Raw genomic sequence first — 26,366 nt, 5'->3', positions numbered from 1 at the left:
TAACAAAGATTATGTAAATAATCGATAAAATGACTCAAATTATTTATTTAAATACATTTTTAATGCACGATCAATTTTTGAAGATTTAATGATTTAATAAAATGAGAATCGAAGAAAGAAGAAGCATAGTGAGCAAAAGAAATTTCTTTATCTGGATATAAGACGCATGTAGAATTAATAGTATGAATTGCTTACAAATATTTTTTTCAATTCCATTCTTAATAAAAATGTATTTAGAAATTGCTGTTAATAAGTAAAAGTTTACACACGGGAAGCAATCTTCATAGCAATCTGTATTGTTCAACAATGTCTCGTAAATTTTTCATCTATAGTGGCAGAGTCTACCCTGGTTGATTGTCCATTTTTAGGTATGGAGGATGAGATCTGCCCGTATGCTACGTTCCATTTATTGGGATTCCGCGAGGAAATGGATCCGAGCAAAGCTATGCAATTCCAGACCTTCCCCCATCCAGGAAATGGCCATTCTGGCACTATGGGACCACCCGTAGGACATCCGACTAATGCTTCTGCTCATAGCCGCTCTGGATCTCAATCTATGGTACTTTATAATTCTTTTTCGTATTTAAACAATAAGCAACGTATCCGTGAATTATTATATTACAAATATTAAAAGATTTCTGATTTATTTGTAAAAATGGCATTAAATCACAGGCAGTGAAAAGATTTTCAAAAAAACCTGTTAATACGTTACTCAAAAAATATCAAACAATAAGATATATATGTACATAAAATGCAAAAAATTAAAAAAAGAAAAATATAAAAAAAAACTAAAAAAATAAAGAAAAAGATAAAAAAATAATAGAGACAGTATATTTCTAATATAATTATCGCTGGAATCGCGATCGATTTTTTCCACAGCCTCGTCAAAACGGTCGCTACTCTCGAGTACCATCCCAAGGAGGTGGCAGCGGCACGCACAATGTCTTTTCACCCGAATATGACGATCCGGCTAACTGCGCTCCCGAGGAAGACCAATACGGATCACAGTACGGACAATACGGCGCACCTTACGATCATTACGGATCTCGCGGATCGGTCGGACGTCGTAGTGTAGGCTCGGCTCGCAACCTTCCCATCTCTGGCTCGCCGGAACCACCCCCACCACCACCGAGAAACCACCAGGATCAGAATAACTCCAGCTTCAACGACAGCAAGGAGAGCAACGAGATCAGCGAGGCCGAGTGTGATCGCGATCAGCTTGTCAACCGCAACTACGGCGGTCAGTAGAAAGATTCATGACAACTCGGAGAACGAGCGAACGAGGGAGACCATGAAGCTCGACCTGATCCGACGGGGAAGTCGTAAAGCTCGCCTTTCCCGCTCGAATCTTGCCGGTCCGGTGACATGCTCCCTCTCGAAGAACAATCTCGTTCTGATTCAGCCCTACTACTGATGCTCGTTTCATTATGCATTAAGCATTATTAGGCGTACGGCGGCTCATTATGCGGACGTATCGCATGGCGGGCGAGTCGCGAATGAAGAAGACTCGCCGTGGACTTATGTGTTTTTCTTTCTTTTTTTTTGTCTTTTTTAATCCTAATCGTTTATATAGTTTTCCACAAATTGCATGTTACGTGTTGTCGTAGTAGTTTAATCGTTGTGTCAATCGTGCCGTGTGTTTTTCTATTTCAGTGAATGCTCGCGGCAAGGACGGCATGACCACCGAGGAGATGCGTAAACTCATAGAGAGGTCAGTAGAGCGCGAGTGAGCTTGGTTAACGGTGAACGGTTTTAATGGCGTTACACCGTTCCTGCCGCTGTGTCTCGAGCGATTTTACTTTCGCGAGAGCTGTAATTACCGTGTATTGTACCGTGACAAAATGTCCCGCGGGCGTTTTCCGAATCGAGCGATGTATCACGATCGCTCACCGCGGCATAGACCGCAATCCGATTCGCCTCCATGATTTTTAATTTTTCTTTAAAGAATCACGCTATCGATCGATCCTTTCGATTCGCATCCTCGCTACATATCTTCATTATATACTTGATTATTTGTGCGCGATTGAATTGTCGATTGACAACGATCGAGTGCACGGTGGTTCGACCTTCGAAGAGCCTCGAATACCTAACTATTTATCTATTTAACGAACGTCTGATCTTTTCTTGTTTCATGACTAATTACGCAGGAAGCCGTAAGTTCGTTAAACATAATCAAGTCAGGATGTACAAACGTTAAAAGACATGTGAAGAGCTTTTGAAATGCGTCATATCATTTTCCACTGATTTTCATCATCCCATTGAAGTTCGGCTACCCGATTTGTTTTGCGACGAGCAGAGTAGACGACCTTTCAAAACGTTGCTTTCGGACATGACAAAGTCCCCAATCTCCATTGAAAACGCTTACTAACATGAAATGTGTTCGCATGTAGCTTTGATGAATAATTCCATGTGTAACGTGTAGTTATGTAACTAATGCAAAGCTGGAATGTGCAATAGGGATAATACGCTGATCGTATTTCCACTGCAGCTGTTGCTATTGTCACCGCTTTTCGAACTCTATTCGGGGCTGCTTACGCCGCTAACGACTGACATGTTTACAATCGTCATTATTATATTTTGTTTATTCATAGCATTATCACTGCCATTATCGTTGCTAGTTGTTACAGCGCATGTTTTCGTACAATTTGCAGAGATCTCTTCTTCATATAGCAGATAATATATTGTTCTTTTATTTCAAAAGTGACACAATTACAAAAATTAAGATTTCTCAGAAAAGTAGAAAAACAATTTCTCAATTCAATAGAAAATTATTAACTAATCAAGGAATAATATTGTGTAAAAAGAATATATTTTTAATATTATTAAAAGTCATTTTCACGATCATTGAAAAACTACTCTTTTTAAATTGTGATAATTTTTTTAAACTACCCTTTTTAAGTTTTGATGATTTTAACAATTTTTTATGAAGTTACTTTACTTCACTTTTGATGATAAAATAATGTTTATCTAACTATTCTAACTCATTTACAGTAACAACTAGAGAATCACGTTTTTTTAGTTGTATCAATTTTGAAGTAAGGGAGTGATACGAAGCTGAACAAATTTTTTTTTTAACGCTAAACACAAATATAACGAAAAATTTACTTAAAATTGATTGCACATACATAAAAAATCGCGCGGGAGAGATCTCTTCGAATGAATGGGATTGTTGCGTGGTAAAATGATCGATCGACGTCGGATATAAAAAACGCAAACTCCTGTTGCAGAAACGAAGCTTCCGGCCGGCAAACCGGCGGCCCCCACGGCGGTCACGGGGGACTCCTCACACCCTACGATACTGTGGCAGTGTAACCTGTAAATCGTCATCTTCCGTGGTCTTCCGCCTCTCTCGATAGCCGGCGGCCGCGAGGAAAGCAGCCGAGAGACGCGGAAATGAAGCGCACGCTAACTCTTCCCCCGGTGCTGTCGTCGGTCCAATTTGCAACGATTTACGATAGAAATTAGAGACGTCGTCGCGAGTAGATAGATTCGATTACCGTGTAAGGTGTACGCGTATTGATATCATCTCGAGATCATGATTACGGACGAGGATTCTGCAGCCCGCCTCGCGAAATGGGACCGCCTCCTTCGCTCTTGCGACCATATCACGCGACTTTTCACTTTCTCTCGCTCACGGCCTTCCGCTCTTTCATTGTACTTCCTCGGGTACGTTCGTTTATATTTGATCCTGGGGGAAGGCCAACTTGAAACTGCCTTGTTTTTGATAAATTTTTGGATCGGTTTAGTCGATTACATTCGAGAAGGCCAGACTCAAGACTGTCTGTATCTACTGCCCTTACTGCGAAGGAGGCACAACGATTCGTGAGGTCAGCCACGAACTTCGTTCGTAACTTTTTTACGAGTTCTGGAACTCCTCGCGCACGTTCGATTCGACATCCTCTGAAATTTTTTTTATACTGACGACTGAAGAAAATGACCTGCGTTTTGATACGTGTCTTTCTCGATGACGTGCGATCAAACTCAATGATTTGTGAATGTACCTATACTCGACGACACGAACTTATTTTAATAACTATCTATCTCTGCACACACACACGCGCGCGCGCACACACACACACACACACACACACACACACACACACACACACACACACACACACACACACGACGAAATATTTCGATTATCGGAGACACTGAGGGGAATTTGAATCTTCTCGCACTATCGTCGAACGTGCGCGAGATCTTGGAGGCTCGTGAGACTGCCGCGAGAGACTTGTCCTGTAGGAAGGCGAACACAGCCGGAAGTCGTGTTCGCGGACTGTTCAGTTGCGGCAGAGACGCGGCCCGCGATGGTGCTCTCGGCGACGGTGAATTTAACGGGGGTCTTCTGATATATATCCAGGATATAATCCTAGGTTACATTCGTCGCAGGAGTTGCGTATGATGGAAAAAAAAAGAAAGGAAACGTATAAACGACATATATGCGTATACATGAGATTAGTTGGTCGCTTTTTAAGTCATGGTTGTGCCACACTGCCGCTCCCTGCGGGCGTACGATATATAGATACATACGTACACATATACTATATACATATACTGTACGATTTATAATTTCGTAACGAAGGTTGTGTCCCCGCCCCTGCTCTCGCTCCCTTTCCGCCCTTTACCCCCCTGACGATCGGTGATCCTAAGTCTCGACGTCGCGGAGAGCAAGATTTATAGGGTACGTCGTCGCATTTTCGTCTTTCATCGTCGCTGTCGTCGTCGTCCTTGTAGCGATGATCCATTTAGGCGATCGATTCGAGACATTCCCATTGTTCACTCGAAAGGGGATAAGTCCCGTACACAAAACACCGATCGACTGTCCGTAGGAAGAACAACGCGGCAAGCCATCGAGGGAACGCTTCGATATACACACGGCAGGCCAGCCACATAACGATACATTACGATACATGATCGCCACGCGCGCTGGCGCGTGCACGCAATATACGCCACACTACACTTGCTGTCGTCCTATATGATATAAATATTTAGTCCGCTGTATACACCTAATTATCCCTCCCCCCCGTGCTAATCTTCTATCGATCAATTACGCGACGTACCGTACGTAAAATTCACTGACATCGCGACGATGATCGTTACAGGTGTAAGCGATTCGAGTAATAATAAAAGAAGCTGGTTTAACGTAGATAGTTCATAAGTCGGACGGATGGTCGCGAGAAGGCGATCGTTGATCTTCGCGACGGGGCGAGAGGTCGGGATCTGGTTAACGGAACGTATACCTCAGGACGCAAATCGAAGATGGTCTGTCTGTCCGCGATCGGACGATTGATCTTTTGCTGGTTCGACGAACGAAGCGGATGCTTCTCGAGCTTCTTCGCGTATGCACCAGCCCGACGTCGCGCAACGCCGCGGCCACGATGCCGTGTCTCATAGTTCGTTTTTATCACGATACTATTTCTAGATATATACATATAAATATAAATATAAATATATATTATACACTAACTATATATACATACGTTGTAAGTAGCTATTTCTAGGTGTCGCATTTGTTTGCCGAGGCGATGCGCGAGCCGACTACCAGTTGGGCGACTAGGCAAAGAAGCACTCTCGAAAAATGATTATCACGTCGACATCAATTATTCCCGCGTATTTAACTCTCACCGTGTTGGACAAACTATATCTTGTGAATTATTATTCCTTGTTGATGTTATCATTAACTCATTTCATCCAATCTATTTATACATTTATCGATCGAAAGAAAATATTTTGAAATTTATGTGACATTAATATTCTGGTGCTAATTACATTTTAAAGTCAATTTCATTCAAGCCGCAATTAGTACGGCCTAAATTGCTACTGCCATTGTTTTTTATTACTCACTACACTCAGAGAAAAACATATAGTGATAGTAACTATATAGGTTTTGTATTATGTAGAATTAATTGTACATAGTTGAATAAACTATTTTATAATTGCAATAACTATAAAATAGTTATTCAACTACGCGCGTACATTAATTCTACATAATATAAAACTTATATATAATAGTTGTCACCTATATAGAGTTGCTACTACTATGTCTTTCCTCTGTGAGTGTGAAATGGGATTAAAACTGTAAAAATGCGCACATATAGGCTGTAAAGAGAGAATTTTCGGAATGTTGGAATAGAACTTGAAGGGTGCTTCGTCCGTTCGAGTCGCTTCTACTCTCGCAGAGGAATTCCTACCCTCTGCCACTCGAAACTGGTCGCGGTTCGACGCGCCAACGCACTTTTACTCATCGATGTGATTTTAAAAGGCTGCGCAAAAAGCCTCGTGTCTCGTGTATATGTTACAATCGCGCTCTTACCGTAATTAACGTAGCCGTATCTCGTCCCAAATCACCCTTTACGAATTACAATATCACGTTCTACTCACGTAACTCGCCCCCGCGAAACTTTGTCGCTTCGAATCGCTTCCGAATCTAACCAGAGCTAGTACGGCACAGGCCGATAATGATGATAACAATGATGATGATATTAATGCATTCGTATATAGTAATACGATCACGTCCGCGCGCTATCTTGGTCGCGGTTTTTAACTTTTGTCTTAAGCGAAGTGGACGTCCGCGACGTCGCACAGGTGATAAACGTTTATGTTGTAAGCGGCCCGGGGTAACCGGCAAAAGGGGCTATGAACGAGGCATTTTAGTAATAATCAGTTAAATCGATCTTCGGCTAAACATTAAATGTTTTTCGCAGCTGAAACGTTGATATATGATGAGTAATACTCAAAGACTGAGAATTTTACGTCCATGTTTGCTTATCGCTTCATTCATCTCTCACTCGCGGTTGCTTTGTCCATGCAGTAGCATTCTCATAAGATTGATATATGCGCCGTCCTTGTGCCTTTCTTGCCGGATACCCCCCGTGCCCATCGTTCGCTCGTCGCGCTTCTCGTGATTGACGTTATATATAGGTACTGCGTAGTAATTCTTTGCAAGATTCGACGTTACTTTCTTGAGAGACGCCGCGAAGCGTGTCGCTCGCTTGTGTATGCTTGATTGATAATATTGTGTTGAAAGCATTTGGCTGTTCTTTTCGTACGACGGCGAGCGCGGTTCTTCGAGCTCGTGTTCTCTCCCCTTTCCATCTATATATTCCTTCCTTACCATCGCATTGCCTGTCAAACTCGAAGCGTTTCCTTCGCGTCCTTTTGACGATCCTCGCATATAACGTGCGAAAGAATTCGGGAACGTGATCTCACGTTTGATAGTGAAAAAGTAACAAAAAATACGCGCAACATCCTCCGCGCTCGAGGAGACTCGAGGATCCGCTCGCAGTGTACCGTTTCCTCTTAACGCCACTATTTTATGTTTTTGTACCAAAGTTGTAGCATCTAACTTTGCGTTGAATAAATAAACCTTAAAACGATCGTCGATTCATTTTTCTCCAATCCTTTATCAATTATTTATAACAAAACTGGAAATGTTTGCTATAGAGGGTGTCTCAATAACTATTACTATCTCAAATATCTTCGAATTTATTTGTCCAGATGGGGACGCTTCAGATATTTCAAAGTCAACTTTGTGTTTTAAATGAAATTATTCTTATTTTATAATTCCTCTAATTATTCTGCATATAAGAACAGACATAAGCTCGATGTACATAAGACGCAAAATGCGAGTCGCAAGTCGTAAGCGTCAACTAATCCGATGCATCAATTTTAAAAGTGACGTTTCGAGATTGGCTACTGTGTGTACATTCTAAATATTTCTAAATACGTTTTTTTTTATATTTTTTATATGTCAAATTTATTGTAGTTACGTTAGAACAAACAATTCATTTTTTCAAATTATTTTTTAAAATAAATAATAGTTTTTATTATTTACGTTTCAATAAAAATATTATTTTTATTATTATTTTGTTCAACAACATTATTAGAGGAAAGTCGCCGATACTGACATAGGTCTCCTAACCTGTGTCACTCCCTTATTTCTCAGAAACTAACTATTGCACTTTATTAATACTAATAAAATCATGATCTGTTTAGTTAATTAAAGAAGTACAAACTCATAATTCGTATATTTATAGCTTGTTTCTATACCAAATCAGCTAAAAACGAATTCTACGAATGCGAAAATAAAATTCTTATGATTTTCTTTTGCAAATTGCGTGGTTTAAATAATAGTGATTATATTATCGATAATATTACGTCATTTTAAATGCTTGTAGTTTCCTAAATCAGTTCTATTTATATTATTTTTTCTCTTAGTCTTTTCATAATACGATTTTAAATTTAAAATTGGGGTGCAGTGTAAAGCGTCACACCTGTCTGTAAAACAGACCATGAACTAACTTAATCTTTATAATGGTGCTTTATAGTGTCAAATTAGTCTATTGGAGCTGAAGGCAATCGTGCATATATGGAAAAATTCTTGAAAAACTTTCGCATTATACATTTGTATCTTGCAGAACAGCATAAAATAAATATGCATATAATTCAATAAAAATGTTCTATAACAAAGTGAAAAGATTCTTATATACTCGTACATTCATTTGTAGGTACTTTATACAGATAATGCTTTGGAGCCCGTTTTGTCAGATGCTCATTTTTGCTTGCCTTACAAAAAAATTAATTATTGCAAAATTGCAAACAGTATTATAAAAACTGCTTATACTATCTGATAGGAGACATTTTTCAGTTTGTACTTACGTTTTTAAAGTTTTATTTTTACCTTTTGTTTAAGAAATATTATCTAAAAACAACAAAAGTGGTATGTCGGTATCGGCGACTTTCCTCTATTGTTCCAGCTAACGCTAAATATTTATAAAATATTCAATTTGTATTCCAAATGGTTCCAGAACAGAGCAGGAATTTTTAAATAATAATAAGATATTTGGATATTTTATGAACGTTTCTTATATATATATCATTAAGATCACTCTGCACTCACGAGCAGTGCACACATTCCCGCTGACAGATGGATGTGGCGGAGCTGCATTAACTCGTAAATAAGAATCATAATGGGAAAGAATATAAAGTGTAACATTTCGCCTGTGAAGTGAGCCTCTAAAATTGGGTTCCAAGGTGAAAATAAATAAAATGTGTTTTTGACAGTATAATTTCGTTTAAAAATGAATTCTGCAGGGACCTGGAATTTCTGGGAAAATTATAATCTTGTGGAATATGTATGAAACATTCTCCGAATATATAACGATATATGTGAATGAGATATTTAACGATTATTTGAATTTATTTTTCTGACATTCTGTAAATATTTCGGAATATACCGAAATAATACTGAAATATTATTTTAGGATTTTAGAAACATTTTATGAATATTTCAGGAATATTTAGCATTAACTGAGATACATGCCTCAGTAGTCGAATTACATATTTTAGTTACAATAAGTACGGACATGTCTATGCTTGCATAAACTAGCAAAAAGACAAAAATTATTGCGCTGAATATAATTATTTGTATACGGCTGTCAACGGCTAAACACGTGCGCTTTTTTGTTTTTGTCAAAATTAAAATTATTAAGCAAATACATATTTTTTCTGGTCTACATAGTAATTGAAGTGATTAATATAAAAACTAGATATGTTTTTTGATATAAGTTATTAGTATATTTTTTAATGTTCAAATTACTATTTTATTTACAGTTTTTGAATTATAAAAGAATATTTCAGTCGACACATCGTGGTACGGGATTTGCTAGGCCAAATGTCCCATAACTATCTTATAAACTCTTCAGATACTTAAATAAAGTCTGTCTTTATCGAGGTTGTTTATTTTATGTTAATAATTAAAGATATATGTTTAATTTTTATTAAAAAGAGTAAAGTTTAGTTTTTTAAATTTTATTATACATATATAATTAAGAAATTATTATAAATTATGTTACATAAGATACAAATTTTAATAAAGATTTTATTAAAATATGCACATAATTCTTTTATTTTTAAAATAATCTTATTAAACGATTATCTTCATGGCTCAACTTACTCTTTTGAGTTGCTCAATGCCCCATGCGATCCATTGAACCATTTTGCCTTTTTAACCAACAATAATTTTTTCTCATTTACGAAATATATTATTAAAGATTTACAAGTACTTAATTATTGTGTGATGCAATATTTTAAAGCAATTCTCATTGTTCTATCATAATTGAGTAAAAATTTATAATAATTTGAATAAAAAGTGTCACAATTAGCCCCGTTTTACCTTAATACTCCAACTTCAGTTTAGGATCGTGTTTCAATAAGAGCAACAAAATATAATTAACGCGCAGTTTGCTATAATTTATAAAAATATAAGACGATCGAGTTATTTCAATTCATCGATAGATCAATCTCACTATGCGCAAGTGCAACTTTACTCCGTAAAATGATGTGTACGTTTTCTAATTTCAATCAATAAATTTTTTTTTAAAGAACTTATTATTAACTTATTATTAATATATAATTGTTTTTATCATAAGGTACCAAGATTGATCGTTTTGACTAGACAGCTCTTTCGCTCATTTGTATTTGAATATATCTCACAGTCAATTTTCACTTAATATTATATTAATTATTATTTATTTCTTCGGTCCTTTTATTCACAGCTGCGAATTCTCAAACCGCTACCTTGTCGACGGCGTATTTTACCGGCCTGACGTTGGCGACATTATCCCGACGTTCGACGTCGGTCGGTCGGCAGTGACGATTGTTTACACGATGGCGTCCGGCGGTGGTACGTGTTCTTATTTTCTATTTCCGCGTAACCATGAGCCGGTCCGGCCATCGCTCGGCCAGGCCCGATGTTCGAAATCACGCTCTAATAACGGTCATTCACTGTTTACTTTTTTTTTAACGACAGAAAACGCGACTGAGGAACGGACGGAGGCGTCAACGCCGGCTCAACCCGTTGCCAATGCCGTATCCGAGACGACCCACGTAAGTGAGCACATAACCTAGAAACGTCGCAACTGCTGACACGCACGAACATACGGCGATATTTCGTTGGAGTTGTCGCCGAGCGTGTCTGCCACGGCGATATAATCTAGATACGTTTAAGAATCCACACGTTCACGGCGCAAAGGTTAGGTTAGGGACTGTTTAGGACAGCCAGAGCAGCGTCCTTATTGTGTTTATCACCTGACGTTTGCCAGCTGATAACAACTGTCGCGCTGGAACAGTAATATTCTTGCAAATTCGGAGCATGCGTTTCGAAACTAAGAATTACACGTACAACAGTTTGTAAAATGTACGCAGATATTATAATTCTTTAATTATTAAGTGCTTTTGAAAAAATTGTTTATAAATGTATAAACTGTGTATTCTTTTTCATTGCAGAAAGTGATAGGGATGGATAAGGATGGCGAATTGTCTGGTGTACCAGCAAAGAAACCTCGTGTCGAAGTGCAATCTCTTCCAACCAGACAGTATTTAGATCAGACCGTAGTGCCGATATTGCTGCAAGCATTGTCATGTCTGGCCAAAGAGAGACCCGCCGATCCTATAAGTTTCCTCGCCGGTTATTTATTGAGAAACAAGAGTCAGTACGACAGCGGCGGTTCGCCGCCGACTAGTCAATGAATGCTTCCACGTCTGCACGTACTCGTTTTATGGAAATTCAATGAACATTTCTTCGTAAGAAATCTCTTTTGATTTTTTTAAATACATATTTATGATAAACATATATACTTTTGTATTTTCGTATATGAAATAAAAATGTGTTAGCTTTTTACTATAGGGATGACAGTGATGCATGGATGTACGAAATATTTGGATGAAGCATAGTGCTATGGGGTTGAAGTTCAAAGAGAAAGGATAGTAATGTAAAATTATCAAAATGGCAATGATGGTAGTGGAAAGAGCGGGGCGTACTACATTAATACTAAAGGCTTGTCTACAATGCCGTCGTGTTCAATGTTGTTCTGTTAAGCGCGTCTTGTTTAATCACATTGTGATTGACCATAGCCACTCATAGCGATCAATGCTTGGAGGATTTCCACTGTGTGTGAACTAACCAGAAAGTTTTATATTAAATTATCCAATTAACGATATAGACACTCTGTGCCTCAGTTAGGTTGCAGTCTTAAAATCGCAGTGTTGTTGAATTAGGTTACAATTTTAAAAGATAGTTGAATTATCTCACGATACTTGTCTGCATATTTCTGTCTCAAGTCGCTAGGTTGTAACATAATAATCAATCAATTATGAACAATGTACTATGCTTTCTATGAATGTCGTAGGTCACAGCGACATTTATAATCGCGGTTGCTGGAGTAGAAATAGCAAACCGAATCGAGCCACGCATACAACTATCCTGTGAGATATTAGAAACAATATTACGATCATTCTTGCGATTTTAGACGAATTTGCGATTGCATTATCGACTAAGCTTTACAATAACTGTTCACGAACACGGCACTACGTTTCTCTAACAGAACAATCAAGATGGATTTTTTTCCATAATCTTTCAAGCTTCACTCCCCTGGCCTAAAAGAGTATTTTACGCTGTTCAGATATTTCGTATGTTCATGTTTTAGAGATAAAATCGCGTTGTTCTGAGAAATGTAATGTTAATTAGTCTTGAATTAAAAACAATTTTAAATATTGACATTATTTTAAAAAATATCGTTTTCTCTGTATTAAAAAGTAATGTTAAAAATGTCTTAATTACAATGATAATAGTTTTCAAATTGAAATATTTGTTAAAAAAAAGTCGGTCTAATTTTTCTATATGCAAGCGTTTAAATAAAGAAAAATGAAGAAATCAAAAACATACCATTTTTTCTGAAAGGATATTGCAAAAATAATATATAAAGAAACATATTGATTTCTTTGGTTCACTTCTTTACAAATCTGTAATGTAAGAGTACGAGATAAAGGGCAGAGAGAAGGACCACTACCATCGGTTCAATAAATCGTAATGAACCCTCTGCACTCGCGTTGATTTTAATTGGAACGGCGATTTAATTGGAGGCAATTAAATGTAATCGCGCAATGAATCGGGGTTAAATTTATCTCGCGCTCCAATAAAATCGATAATTTACATCAGAGACGTGCAACGCTCGCGAGCTACACAATTGCGAAGAGAAAGCGAAAAGGAAAAGAGACCGCCTGGAGGGCGTTACGTTTTATTATTCTTCACGTCTTATTTCGTTTTCTCGTTGCGATTTTCGTCTCGACGAAAACTCGTCTCTTCGTCTGGGTTGGTCTCATCGTCTGGGTAATTGGACTCCCTTCGGGATCGTCGACGAGGAACAAGGAAAAGAAAATACACGGGTAGCGACGTCCGATTGTGCCACTCGGGCTTTAAATGACGACGCGAGAAGATATCGGGGTAATTTCGTGGCCGACAATTCGCACGGCGACATCATCGGACCTGGTCCAATTAACGGCAAAGGATCCTCTTGCCCGAGTTCTCCTCGTATATCCTTTCGTAGAACCCTCGATCCTTACCCGTACTACACCCGTACATTGATCGTCAACTCTTAGTCCTTTGTTTCGTACCCATTTAGTTGGAAGACTCAATGCGTTTCTGCAGTGATAAGATAAACATACTGAGCATTATTTTTACTAAACCTAACTTTACTAAAGTATCTTACAAGGTACTTTACCAAGTAATCTACTCGTCTTTGAATTGTTCAAAGGTCCATTCACGGATTTCGTGAAAAGCAGAGAAAACTCTAATTGTAAGAACATCATAAAACAAGAAAGAAAGAGTAAAGTAACTTCATTTTTATTCGCGGCGAGAGCATAAAGCTTTTCTTTCACATTTATTATCCGTTACTTATGTAATATAATACGATTTTTAAAAAATCGACATTAGTTTTCAACAGTTTTGATTTATGTGTAATTCTGTACATGCAATGACGATATGAGTTGGAGCATTTTTTGGCGATAAAAGCGTCGTAGGAATCGGTTTAAATTTCATCGGATAAGTGAAGGACTAGTACATTTTAGTGTTTCATGTGATTGCACAATGTGCGAGTGCATTGTCGAGCGACGCAGTTTGTAATATCGGTTCTGTTTCTGTATATTCAGAGTGAAATTTCACCGTTCGTCGTTCGTTCCCACAACGGATTGCGAATAAACGCGCAAAAGCGGAAAGTCCACGCTCGCGGCACAATGCGGAAGTTCGACGGGACTGTCAATGACGCAGTGACATCCACCTTCACCTTTTTTCCACTTCCTCACGCGCATGAAGCTCACAATAGTTTCCACGTTGATATCATCTCCTCTCCATATTCCTGTTCGCCGTGCTTTTCCAGCTTCAGAACTATGTAAGTATTTTATATGCAATGTTAGAGTACATATACACATAAGAAAGCATGGAATATCTCAAAGGCGTTTTTTTTCTCGGGTAGATGATGCGATGAATATGAATCTGAATGAAATTTTATTTAAAAAAATAGGATAATTTTTAAATAGAACAGTAGTAGTTAAATTTAGGTACGTAATAAGAATCTGACTATTTTTATAAAAAAAAATTCTAATGTGTTTTTACTTATTTACAATTTATGCTATTTTAAAAAGTGCTTTTTATAAGTCGTCTTCTTGATTGACAATATTGTATCCAGTAAAAAAAACTTGTTTAAACAGAGATAGTAAATTTGATAGATAGCAGCTAGTGTAATTTTCGAGAGTTCGGTGTTACAGGCACACAGATACGTAATGAAACGCGACGACTGACGCATGGTTACATTTTTACGTAACTACCGCTGTACAGCATCGAATTCCACGTCTGTGCATCGAGAATTGAACTCGCCGAAATTGTACCGATTTCAATACTCGCTCTCTATATACATCAGTCGAGATTCCGGACAGATACCTTCCTTCCTGTTCTATTCTATATCTATGCTATTCATGCTGGTCATATTCTCGATATGCGTGCAGTAATCACGTTCGGCGCTAGATCAGCAAATTTCGAAATTGTGCTAACAGTGACCATGACCACATCATGTGTTGAACGTGCGATTCGAAAGATTGGCGGGCCGAGGAATAGTTCCCGGCGGTGTATTCTTTCCGGGACCCTCTTATTGTGGCTCCCCCTTATTACGCACGATATGCGCGATATGCATATGTGGGGATGTGTCTGCTGCACGTGTGCACACCCAAACAATTCATGGCTAATCGAGGGCCGTGGCTAATGGGCGAACCGTGTCACGGTTTTCGTCGGGGCGTGCAGGTTCGGCCTGCCGGTTCGCGCCTGCACGCCCGCACTCGGGACGAGTCGGTCCAATTGGCACGCATATTGGAATTCTATTACCGGGATTACGGCCGGTAATTGCTCGGTTTAGCGCAATATCGCACGGCCGTCTGTGCGCGTCGTCGAGCCGCGTTGCGACGCTCCGGCAGGCCGATGGCGATCGTCCAGCGCGTGGATTATCCGCGCGCCTGATCGCCGCTCGCGCGTGCGTTCCCTCATTACGATCGGCGACTAATTAGTGGGCTACCAAATGATGGATACCAAAAATGTTAATTTCCTGCTCTATCGTGTTGTCTTTAAACGCGCGGGGTGCAGCTCGGATAATTGTAATAAATCGGGCCTTTTCTCTAGCGAGACATTTTAATGAAAGAAAAAATGGTTGCAATTATCATAATTGAACTATAATATAATTTATAGTTATTTTCGATACCAATATATATTTTTTGGTTTTAGAACTATGATTACATAGACACATAAAAAATCTTTTGACCCAGAGATTAGATCATGGTATTCTGATGTGTTATTATCATTAATATTATACTAGTATTATAAAACAATTATAAAAATGGTGCTTCTAATTATAATTATTTACCATGCAATTATAATCATAAATACCAGACATTTTTCTCTCAGTGTAATAATTTTAAACACCTTTATCTAACGGACGCTTATCAAGCGGACGTAATTATTACAGATAAATGATATTTATAAATTTTTAATTTTAATACGTTGCTATGACCATTCACAAATTCGCTATTCTCGTGTCAATATTCTTGAGATTTCAGGTTAGCTTTCATAAATAGGATTATCTCATGGATTAACAATATTAGTGTAGCTGTCTATTTATTTGCTTCTCTGGCCGTTTGATTTCGACTTGCATTTGAGATAGCTAGCTCGAAAGCTTAGCAAGTTTATGATATACAACATCCTTTGTAGGGCCCAATTATGCAATCGCGACTGCTAAGACGGATCGTGGAGCGGTTTTGGCAAGTGAAAGCTAAGGTTGATTAATTAATGCGATGGAATACTGCAAATAATTAAATAATGCAAGTCCCAGTCCCTGGGGCTATTCGTGTATAGGAGTCAAAGGACCGCAATATTCGCAATTAGAATATTGATGTGTAGGAATTATGTATGTAGACCTTTAGAAACAGAATTTTTAGTTTAGATTTTTTTAAGTGTGTAATAATTTCGATTGAATCGAAGATACAAGAGGTAGAATTTAAATATTGTTGATAATACAAAATTATATGTATTTTATATATATTTTTTTCTAAATTTTTTTATTAAATACGGACCTGAATACATCGAACAACAAAAAATATCATACACAGTGCAATGGTAAATATTTTCCGAGGAATAACCGTTTGACATAATATTTTACAATCCTACGGTTTAACGTTTCTCTGCATCAGGTTTTTTTTCCCGTATTATACATGGCAAAAATCACGGATTTATAGAGCGATTTTTTTTAAAGTGAGTGAGTGACAGGAACGCTAGACTGGACAAAATCGCTGACGTTTCTGATCGACCAGAATAAGAATACAAGTCTTATGAAGTGCAGCAGTATTTTTAGAGATCTTTTCACCAATGCGATACGGGATTATATAAAATGTTTCTACATAACCGAGAACTCCGCCGCAGCTCTCCGCTTTGGCGGGGTGTCGGGGAAAAGCGCTTACCCGGCAGATTCGCGTTGGCTAAAGCCCTTCCTTTCTCTCGTATTTTTTCGTCGCTTGAGTTTTATCTGATAACGGTAAAAATATTTTTCGGCCTCGACCGCGGAAGATGATACACGATCTTTTGTTGTCACAGCAAAAAACTGAAACAATAAATATCGATATGAATTCGAGTCTATTTTTACGATTAACTGTGTTTCGGAGTATTAACCTTAGTCATCGCAGATGACCTGCGTTTATATATATGTAAGAATTTATAAAATATTGAAATTCAAGTTCCATATTATCATTAAATTAAATAAATTCTTTATATTATTTCCATGAAATGTTGATATGAGAAATGTTGATTTGGATCATTGCACTGAAATTGCAATCTCGTTATCCCAATATTGGATTGTAAATAATCCAATAATCGCATAATACAGATACTTTGAATAATTACTAGCTTTCTACATCGAAGTGTTCGAATATTTGAATTTCGGAGTAGAATTGTGTTACCGTCTGAATATCTGAATATCCAAATGGCATCAAAATTCGGATTCGTTTTGTGGATTACAAAAGCATTTTGCTTTTGCGGACGCAGGAACTTCTCCTCTCTTTGATTCATCGCAACGTACCGCGGGAGATAATCATGGGAAAGCGCAAGTTGGCGCTTTTGAACGGGTTAATTCGCGAAGTGGCATTATTTCCAACGAGAGATAGCCGCGTTTCGGGGACGGTCACTTCGTTATCAGGCAACCGCGCGCAGTCAACAACGGCGACCTCCGCGGTGCGACGCTGGCAACTTAAATATTTGTCGGAGATTATATTCATATCCCGGGTTCGCGGGGCGACTTTTTAATCAGCTTGTCGGCGTTCTTGCTCGCATTCTCCCTGCCCTTCGTTCCGCCAAATTATCCCGCGGTCCCGCTGTAGATTTTCATTTCAGATTTGGCTGCGGTACTTTCTGCGCGGATGCGCGGACCCTGCGGGAGAAAATAGAAGTCCGCTCCTCATCCTCCCTTCTTCCATTCCCCCCCTCTTTCTCTCTCTCTCTCTCTCTCTTTTGATTTCAATCTGTTTGACGGTCTACCTCTCGTCTCGTACCGTATTTGCTCTTAGCGTATGGCGACGACGATGTCGCGGTCCCAAGAAGACAACGAGACATAAGAAACGTATGTTATCGGGCTGCGGCATCTCTCTTGAACGTTCTAGCTTCGTCTTATTTTCTCTCTACGTTCCGAGGTTGAGTCCTTCAGACTTACTGGTACTTTCGAAAGACTTCTCGAAGGTCATCCAGGTGTAATTACAGAAATCACTCATGTTACCTCCTGGCGAGACGATCTATCTATTGGGTTGATCGGGTTGAGCGAGACTTCGGAAGATCTTCGCGATCTCGATCTTTAATTTTCTTCGAGCAGGCTACCAATATTATCGTTCGATCTGTGTTTTTATATGCATTTATATAAGTTAAATATTTACTATTTACAAAAAATTTGTCATACGAATGTGTAGCAATACGATTCAGTAGTATTTCTGACGTAGATATAAACATAATCAGATTTTATCAAATATATAATTTATGTATTATAAAAGTAATTCACGTATTATAAAAAATTGTTATATCTCTTGCGAGAGAGAGAGAGAGAGAGATATCGTTATTTATTAAGTACTCTAGAATCGCGGATTTTCTCAAGCTAAAAAGTAATACATAATTGAGAAACAGAACAAGGGAAGTTGAAATCAAATACATAAAATGAAATTACTAAAATAAAGCTAAAAAGAATAAAATATAAAAGAGAGAGAGAGAGAGAGAGAGAGAGAGATAGCATTAAAAAATCCATTTATTAGTTCTGGCATAGCAAAATGTTAATATTATTCTATTTAAAAGCCAATTACATAAAATCCGACGCGAGTAAAAAGATTTTAACAAATGTATAAAAATAATTTGCATAAAATATTGTTATATTTCTTTCTCAGAGAAAGAACATTACCAATTTGTTTATCAGTTTTGGTATATCAAGATGCTAATATTATTTTATTAAATATAGCCGTTTTATATAAAATCTGGGATGGAATGTATTGTATAATTGCACGAGAGAGAGATACAGGAATCGTTTAATTAATTTCGACTGTAAGTTAAAAGCATCATTTATAGATATCGTCTTTTTAAAAGTATCTAAAATCGATACTACCGTATCGTAAAATAATGGCACGTGATTATGACTGGGAAAATATTTCAAAGCTGTACACTGTACACCACGTACTGTATCGCAGCGGGTTATTATTACCCGATCGCGAGACCGTAAAATTCGATCTTGCGAACGAAATTGCGATCGGCAGGGAGACTTTCCGAAACGCGTGCAACTAGGACGTTTCTCGGGTGCCGTCTATAATGGCTGGAACTTTATTGGAAATAAATATTATGTACCGTTACGGTAAGAGCGGTTAGCAAGGCGATATCGGTATCGCTTGCACGGTCTGCATCGATTCGATGAAACATTCCTACGAAACATTACCTTTCTTTCAATGGAGCTTAATGCACAGATCCACCCCCGTGGGCTTCGGTTTTCGATCGCGGAGTTCTCTGCCTTTACTCTCTACCCACCCTTTATCGTCTTCCTTCTGGCAGCAAGTCGGCGTCTCTCGTCTCGGCAAAGCGCTTAATCCTCCAACGAGTCGAAAACCCCGATGGTATTACCGCAAATGTTGATTTGTGGTAGCGGTACCGGACATTATTTATAATTTGCGGGTATTAATAGTCGAGCTTATATCCTTGCGTATAGCATCTATTCCCTCGACCTTTCCTTGTTCATTTCCACCGTTACTTTTATTTTCGCTCTGCCTTCTTTTTATGGATCTAATGTTTTCAGAACAATATTAAATATGGATTAATATTAAACGTGTTGATATTATTATAAAAAAACTTTAATTAAATTTAATAATACCTCTATTATTTTATCAATGTTTTTAGCGATGAACTATTCCGTTGAAGTACTCATTATTCAAATTATATTATAACATTTTTTTACAAGAGATATTTGTGATGTTTTATAATATATGTTAATTAATGATTGATATACATTAACGATTGTTATTACATTTTTTTTAAATAACCAGAATATGTGTCTAATCATATTTGTGCTTTACGAATTTTTACATATTATTTAATAAATTAATATGTAACATATTTTTCACGCTTTTATAGTGTTTTAAATATATTGCAGGTAAATTTCTATTAGATTATAAATGTAAACTATGTTTAGTCACATTTAAAATAATAATAATGTTAAATGGTTCGTTTACTTGAGTTAGCATTTCAACAGTTGGAAAAATCGAACGTGCTCGATACGATTATAATAATTATTCGTTTCTTGTCGTTCCGCTTGATCGTGGACGGTTTTTCAAGTTGCATTTTAAACCCCGGAAATCTTGCATATGTATGAGTCGCCACGTTTCTTTTTCGTCGCCGTATTTTCCGCTGTTCGCTGTTACTCGTCGCATCCCTCGTCTTCACTCGACGAAAGCGCGGAGAGTATCGAAACGATGGAAAACCATGCGGAGTGGGCGCGGCGTGCAAGCGGTGCGAGCGCGTAGTCTCGGTCCCGCGAATACGTTATTTCTTCGGACTGTTATTTTCACGGCGGAATTCACGAATATGGCGCATAGATAACGGAACCAGATTTCGCCGTCGCGCCATACCTTACCGCGGAATAATACCTTACCGTCGTATAACTCACTACCAGCGAACCAATATTTTTGTCTGAAAGCCACGCACAGCGTCTGCTGTAGTTTGCTCCTTTTCTACTTGCGCTTGTCGTCCGCCACATTGCCCATCAATCAATGAATTTCGAGGATTGAACTTTCGTGTCAATTTTTTCTTTCTTTAAGATAATAAAATACAATTATTTTCATATTTAATAATTTTGTAACGAAAAGATGCTAATAATTTTATATTCCGAAAGTAGCACAAGTGGCTACGAGATAGTAGAATGAATGTAGCTATTTTATTGAATTTTTAAAGTGTGTCACTTTATTATTAGATGTTTCTCCAACAAAACGCTCCAACATTTCAATGGGCGTGCTTAAATATTTAGAGTTAAGTTGCGCCTTGTAAAATGTTAACAAGCCCAGGAAACTGGTAATGAAAATGGCTGTTGCTTCGCTTCCGCCTTTCTTCCTCAACTTGGCGTATTACGTATTTTGCAGCACCGAGCCGAGAGTGCCAGTCTTCTGTCACATTGCAAAAGACCAAAACAAATTAGTGGATGTAATGTAATTGCACAGCACCAATTTATTTCTGCTGCGCGGCGAAGCGCAACTTCGCGTTTCGGGCGTTCCGCCGTAAATGAAATTAAGATCACGAAACGGAAAATGGTCGCGATTCCATACGCGGAGATAACGAAACGATCATACCTTTACGAATTAGGTGAAATGTCAGAAGAGGAAAAATGAGTCCGACAATCTTTTGCCTATAATACCGCGAGCGGAAACGATTGGTCTTGATTGAATTGTACATACAGAATTGATTCCCTGTCAATATCCACCGCATTCGCTTTTCCTGACATTCAGATTAAATAACGTGATCTATTTCCTTATTCTACACACGAGCTGTCCGCATCTTTCCTCTATCGACAGCAAATTCTTTGACGAATATTGAATAGATTTCTTGTTGTTTGCTTGAATATTTTCTCGAATATATCTTTTATTTATTAATGTTTGTTACTTCGTTAATTAATACGTTAATTAAAGACGAAAATGGAAAAGTCTTGTAATATTGTATTGAGAATAATCAAATTATATATTAAGAATAAAAACGGAAATCAAATGTTACGAGAAAAGCAGTTTCAGGCCTCTTTCATTAAAATTTTCGAATAACTTTCGATGTTTGATTTTATTCAAGAGCTCTTAAAAATACTTGAAGAAGTTATCCTTATTTTCTTCATGCACTCGTTTCAATTCCATGCCATAGAGGCATTCGCATCTCTCTCGAACGCGCGCTTTTATGGCGGTGTTTTCGCGATTCGTACGCGCGATTGCGTCGAGATCCCGGTAAAATCGCGACGGTAAATGAGTATAAATTTATGAAGTTCTCGCGGAGTGATTAAACAGAAACTGCCGTGAGGAGCGGATCGAAGATGTTTACGCGGGATTCGACGGGCGGCGACGCGACGCACGGCCGAGCCAGGCCGCGAATTGGAATTCCCCACCTAATAAATCACCGTTATATATGTGCAAACACGACGGCGATGCATTCACAGGGCTCTCGCCATTTCCGTATCCCGATATTCATTGTTCGACATGAGCCGTGTCTAGTTATAGACTTGCCGAGAGAAAGCGAATACTGTTTCGCACTGGGTTATGCATAGGGTGAGGTATATAAACTGATAAATTAATAATTTCTAGAGTATAGATATAGAGTATATATATCATTAATAAATCGATATAAAAAAATATATAAAATAAAAGCACAAATTTTTATTAAAAAGAAAAATCTATTTCTCTATTTAATATTGTTCTTGAATCGATGTTGAGTTTGAAAATTAGATTACATTAAATTGATGAATCTAATCAAAGCATAAAAAAGTTGAGTGCATTCGCAATTATGTCTCCGCCGCCATCAACGCACTTTTTTTATTTAATAAATTAGCTATCAATTAACTTCATTCGCTCGTCAATTGCACTTATGCGCGAACTGAATAATCTGCATATCGAAATATATTTAATTCTTTTTAATAATGTGACTTTTCAAACCGTAATTGTACAAACATATTTAAATATAAATTTACGATTTTGAAAAATTATAACTTTTATTAATATATTAAAAAAGTAATTGAAATGCAAACATTATCGTGAATGGTTTTACATAAAATTGAAATGGACGAGCAAAGCAAGCATTTTAACAATTGAGAAAAGTAAGCATTTTAATATTTAAGACGTTGTAATTTTACTTTTTTCCATGTGGATTAAATGCGCGTCGTTTCTCCAGATAATATCAGAATAAATAACGCCGAGTCCGGGTTCTGAAACGTTTTTCACGGCCTATCCACTCGCAAAATCGCGTTTGGGACACTCCGAAGAGAAACTCGTAAACCACGCGGCGAAACGACGGTCGTGTTTCTTGCTTCGTCATTCCCTCGACACCAACCCTTGCCAGCCGTTGTTGTCGACATTCTGATTCGCCGTTAAAGATGGCCCGGCACTATCTTAATGGATATCTAGCTGGCTTTCCGGATCCGTGCTACAACACATGCGGCACCCTTCGAAACTTCCCCTTCGATGTTCCCAATCGCCACTGACGGCTGAACATTTCTTGGATTAAATCTATTTCGGATAACAAATTACGTCGAGAAAGTTATAGATGGGGAATTTATAAAATTTATACTGCTTTAGATAATATATAATACGACGGTTTCGCTGACTAACTGTTCGTCACTGTTTCATTCGAAATCATTTGGCTTTTAAACACTTACCCAGCAAGTGCTATTAATATTATCCATTTTCCATCCATTTCCACGCGGTCAAAATTTCCGATATCGGATCGGATGTTACGATTTCGATATTAAATTCCCGCTAACGGAAAAAATATATCTATAAAAAAATTGAAGTGCTACGTGCCAGATGTAATACATTCGATAGATTTGCGAATTAAGAACTGTAATTTCGTTTAAAACCTGGTACGTTCATTCTAAAGTGACAAAAATGGCACACTGTCGATAGTAACAAGACTAACGATTTTTATTTTTTAATTTCTTTTTATTTGATTATTTTTAAATCGGTATGTATGTACCGGAAAAAAAAGATTTTTGTTGAAGTATCTAAAAGTTTAGGTAGATACAGATTTGAAATTTAATTTTATTGGACCATCAAAATAATTGTATACAAAATTTAAGCATGATGAGTAATATGGCTAAAAAGTTTTGACATTCTAGCAACCTGTTTGAGCATATCCTACATAATTATTTTGATGTTCAACAAAATTATTTTTAGATCTATATCTAGCTAAATTTTTAGATATTTTAGCAAAACTGTTCTTTTCATGTGTTCATATATAAAGGCCTTGAAATAAATTAATCAACGAAGATTAATAAATATTCTATAAAGCAATATTTTTAAATTTATTTGAGATATGTGCTTAATTAATTTATATTAATTTACACAATGGCTGCGCACTCGGCAGAAATCAGTTTAATAAACACTTTACGTCGATTGGATTATACTTTTAGATTTTGAAATCCTATCTTAGCGAAGAAGACTTGCAAAATGAACGTTTTGTTAAACATAGCCGCCATTGATTACCAATATTAGCGATAAATTAATTAATTTAAAATAAAATATATACATAAACAATTACAACAACGCTCAGTAATTTGCACAGCAAACAATTAATAAACGACCAGTAAACGAGCATATAAGGATCTTAAGAAATGTTATAAATTATTTCTCTTTAATCAATAATATATATAATAAACGTTTCAACTCACAGAGTCTTCTTCAGTATGAACAATTATAATTAGTTACATTAATATATAATAAAAACATTATTCTACGCAATAATCTACCTTAAAGTGAATCGCTTTTTTAAAAAACCTGTGATCAAAATTCTTGATATCTGTCATATATACACATATTTGCTTACATACACAAAATATATACCAGGGGCTCTATTCTTGAAAAGAAACATATACGAAAAACTAGGAAAATACTACAGTATACATAACGTATACTGTAGTATTTCCCTAGACTTTCGTATACGTATTTTTTCAAGAATAGACCTCCTGAATTGCTAACGTTACAAAAAAGTATAAAACGTATAAAAAAGTAAAGAAGTTACTGGTTTCGTTACTTTTTTTAGTAACGAATGAGTAACGTAATTACTTTTCCTAGCGAGTAACAGTAACGGTAACTAATAAGTAAACCCCCCTATCCAAGTGTAACTCTTCGATTTTGATAAGCTTTTAGTATGTTGTTCTTCAGACAAAAATAAGCGACACGTATTTTTTTATACGTGCCCATACGCACTTTTAAGGGGTGAAACACCCTTTTTAAAAAAATCGGTTTTTCTCTTTCGAAGCGAATATCGTCGAAACTATAAAAAGTAGAAAAAAATTTCTACAATGAAAATTGAATGATATTAAGAGTACTTTACAACTATAATAAAAAAAATTTTTTTAAATTATTTATTTATTGTGTGTATACTCCCACGTCACCCCTATTTTCAAAAATTTTTAAACTTTTATATGACGAAAATTAAAGAGCATTTATTGCTAAAAACAACGGTGTGTATTTAAATCACTTTCCGAAAAACCATTTTTCAGATATGAACGAAAACGTCTCTATGTACGCGTTCCGTACGTATTCATACACGCGTGCGCGTGTTGTGTATGTATGTATGTATGCGGGAGGAATACCCTTGTCTCATACGTTTGGGGTGCTTGATTTACGTGAGTCCCCTTGCCTCTCACGTTCGGGGGTGTGTGTGAAGATAGCGTCTCACTTGGTGGAAACTCATTAAATATTCAGAGTTCTGAGTTTATTTTCAATAGTTCTATAATTCTATGTAGGATAAATAAATAATTCCGACCATTAAAGCCGAGAAACCCAAAATTCAAAATGAGACGCCAAGTTCACACAGGGCCAACTCTGTCTAAAAAAGTTTCCAGCCACAGTTTCTTATAGGATTTGAAAAGATACATAGTTCTACAAAGAATTCTGACACTAACATTGTTATTTTGATTTTTAAACAATTTGTTTCTCTAAAAAATGGCGAACTTGGCGTCTCATTTTGAATTTTGGGTTTCTCGGTTTTAATGGTCGGAACTATTTATTTATCCTATATAGAACTATAGAACTATTGAAAATAAACTCAGAACTCTGAATATTTAATGAGTTTCCACCAAGTAAGACGCTATCTTCACACATACCCCCGAACGTGAGAGGCAAGGGGACTCACGTAAATTAAGCACCCCAAACGTGAGAGGCAAGGGGACTCACATAAATCAAGCACCCCAAACGTATGAGGCAAGGGTATTCCTCCCGCATACATACATACATACATACATACACAACACGCGCACGCGTGTATGAATACGTACGGAGCGCGTACATAGAGACGTTTTCGTTCATATCTGAAAAATGGTTTTTCGGAAAGTGATTTAAATACACACCGTTGTTTTCAGCAATAAATGCTCTTTAATTTTCGTCATATAAAAGTTTAAAAATTTTTGAAAATATGGGTGGGGGTGGGAGTATACAATAAATAAATAATTTAAAAACATTTTTTTTATTATAGTTGTAAAGTACTCTTAATATCATTCAATTTTCATTGTAGAAATTTTTTTCTACTTTTTATAGTTTCGACGATATTCGCTTCGAAAGAGAAAAACCGATTTTTTTCAAAAGGGTGTTTCACCCTTTAAAAGTGTGTATGGGCACGTATAAAAAAATACGTGTCGCGCTTATTTTTGTCTGAAGAACAACATACTAAAAGCTCATAAAAATCGGAGAGTTACACTTGTGTAGATTTACTTGTAAGTTATAGTTTTCAGTAACGA

General features: G+C 37.1%; 2 protein-coding genes across 4 annotated transcripts in view; both read left to right on the top strand.

Moving 5' to 3' along the window:
* Positions 1–4,084, top strand: part of Dscam1 (Down syndrome cell adhesion molecule 1) — a 78,858-nt gene extending 74,774 nt beyond the window's left edge. The window contains 5 exon segments of the mRNA XM_018461525.1: positions 369–559; positions 880–1,240; positions 1,654–1,711; positions 2,148–2,153; positions 3,228–4,084. Of these exon segments, the coding sequence (XP_018317027.1) occupies positions 369–559; positions 880–1,240; positions 1,654–1,711; positions 2,148–2,153; positions 3,228–3,312 (701 nt within the window). The 3' untranslated portion in view covers positions 3,313–4,084.
* Positions 4,085–10,614: 6,530 nt separating this feature from the next.
* On the top strand, positions 10,615–14,228 carry LOC108731263 (protein dpy-30 homolog). 3 transcript variants are annotated; one of them, XR_001937015.1, is made up of 4 exons: positions 10,615–10,687; positions 10,814–10,890; positions 11,290–11,586; positions 13,990–14,228. XR_001937015.1 is itself a non-coding variant. In XM_018461504.1 (3 exons), exons 1-3 carry the CDS (start codon positions 10,672–10,674, stop codon positions 11,530–11,532), a joined length of 336 nt encoding a protein of 111 aa, XP_018317006.1. In that variant the 5' UTR covers positions 10,615–10,671; the 3' UTR covers positions 11,533–12,519. The 3 variants fall into 3 exon arrangements, 1 of the variants encoding a protein (XP_018317006.1); XR_001937016.1 differs by lacking the exon at positions 13,990–14,228 and adding an exon at positions 11,690–12,519; XM_018461504.1 differs by lacking the exon at positions 13,990–14,228 and having other exon boundaries at positions 11,290–12,519.
* Positions 14,229–26,366: the final 12,138 nt, after the last annotated feature.

This window comes from Mycetomoellerius zeteki, unplaced genomic scaffold (assembly GCF_001594055.1).
Source record: "Mycetomoellerius zeteki isolate Tzet28-1 unplaced genomic scaffold, Tzet1.0 scaffold100, whole genome shotgun sequence".
NCBI classification, from domain to species: domain Eukaryota; kingdom Metazoa; phylum Arthropoda; class Insecta; order Hymenoptera; family Formicidae; genus Mycetomoellerius; species Mycetomoellerius zeteki.
This window is presented reverse-complemented; position numbering and strand designations above follow the sequence as displayed.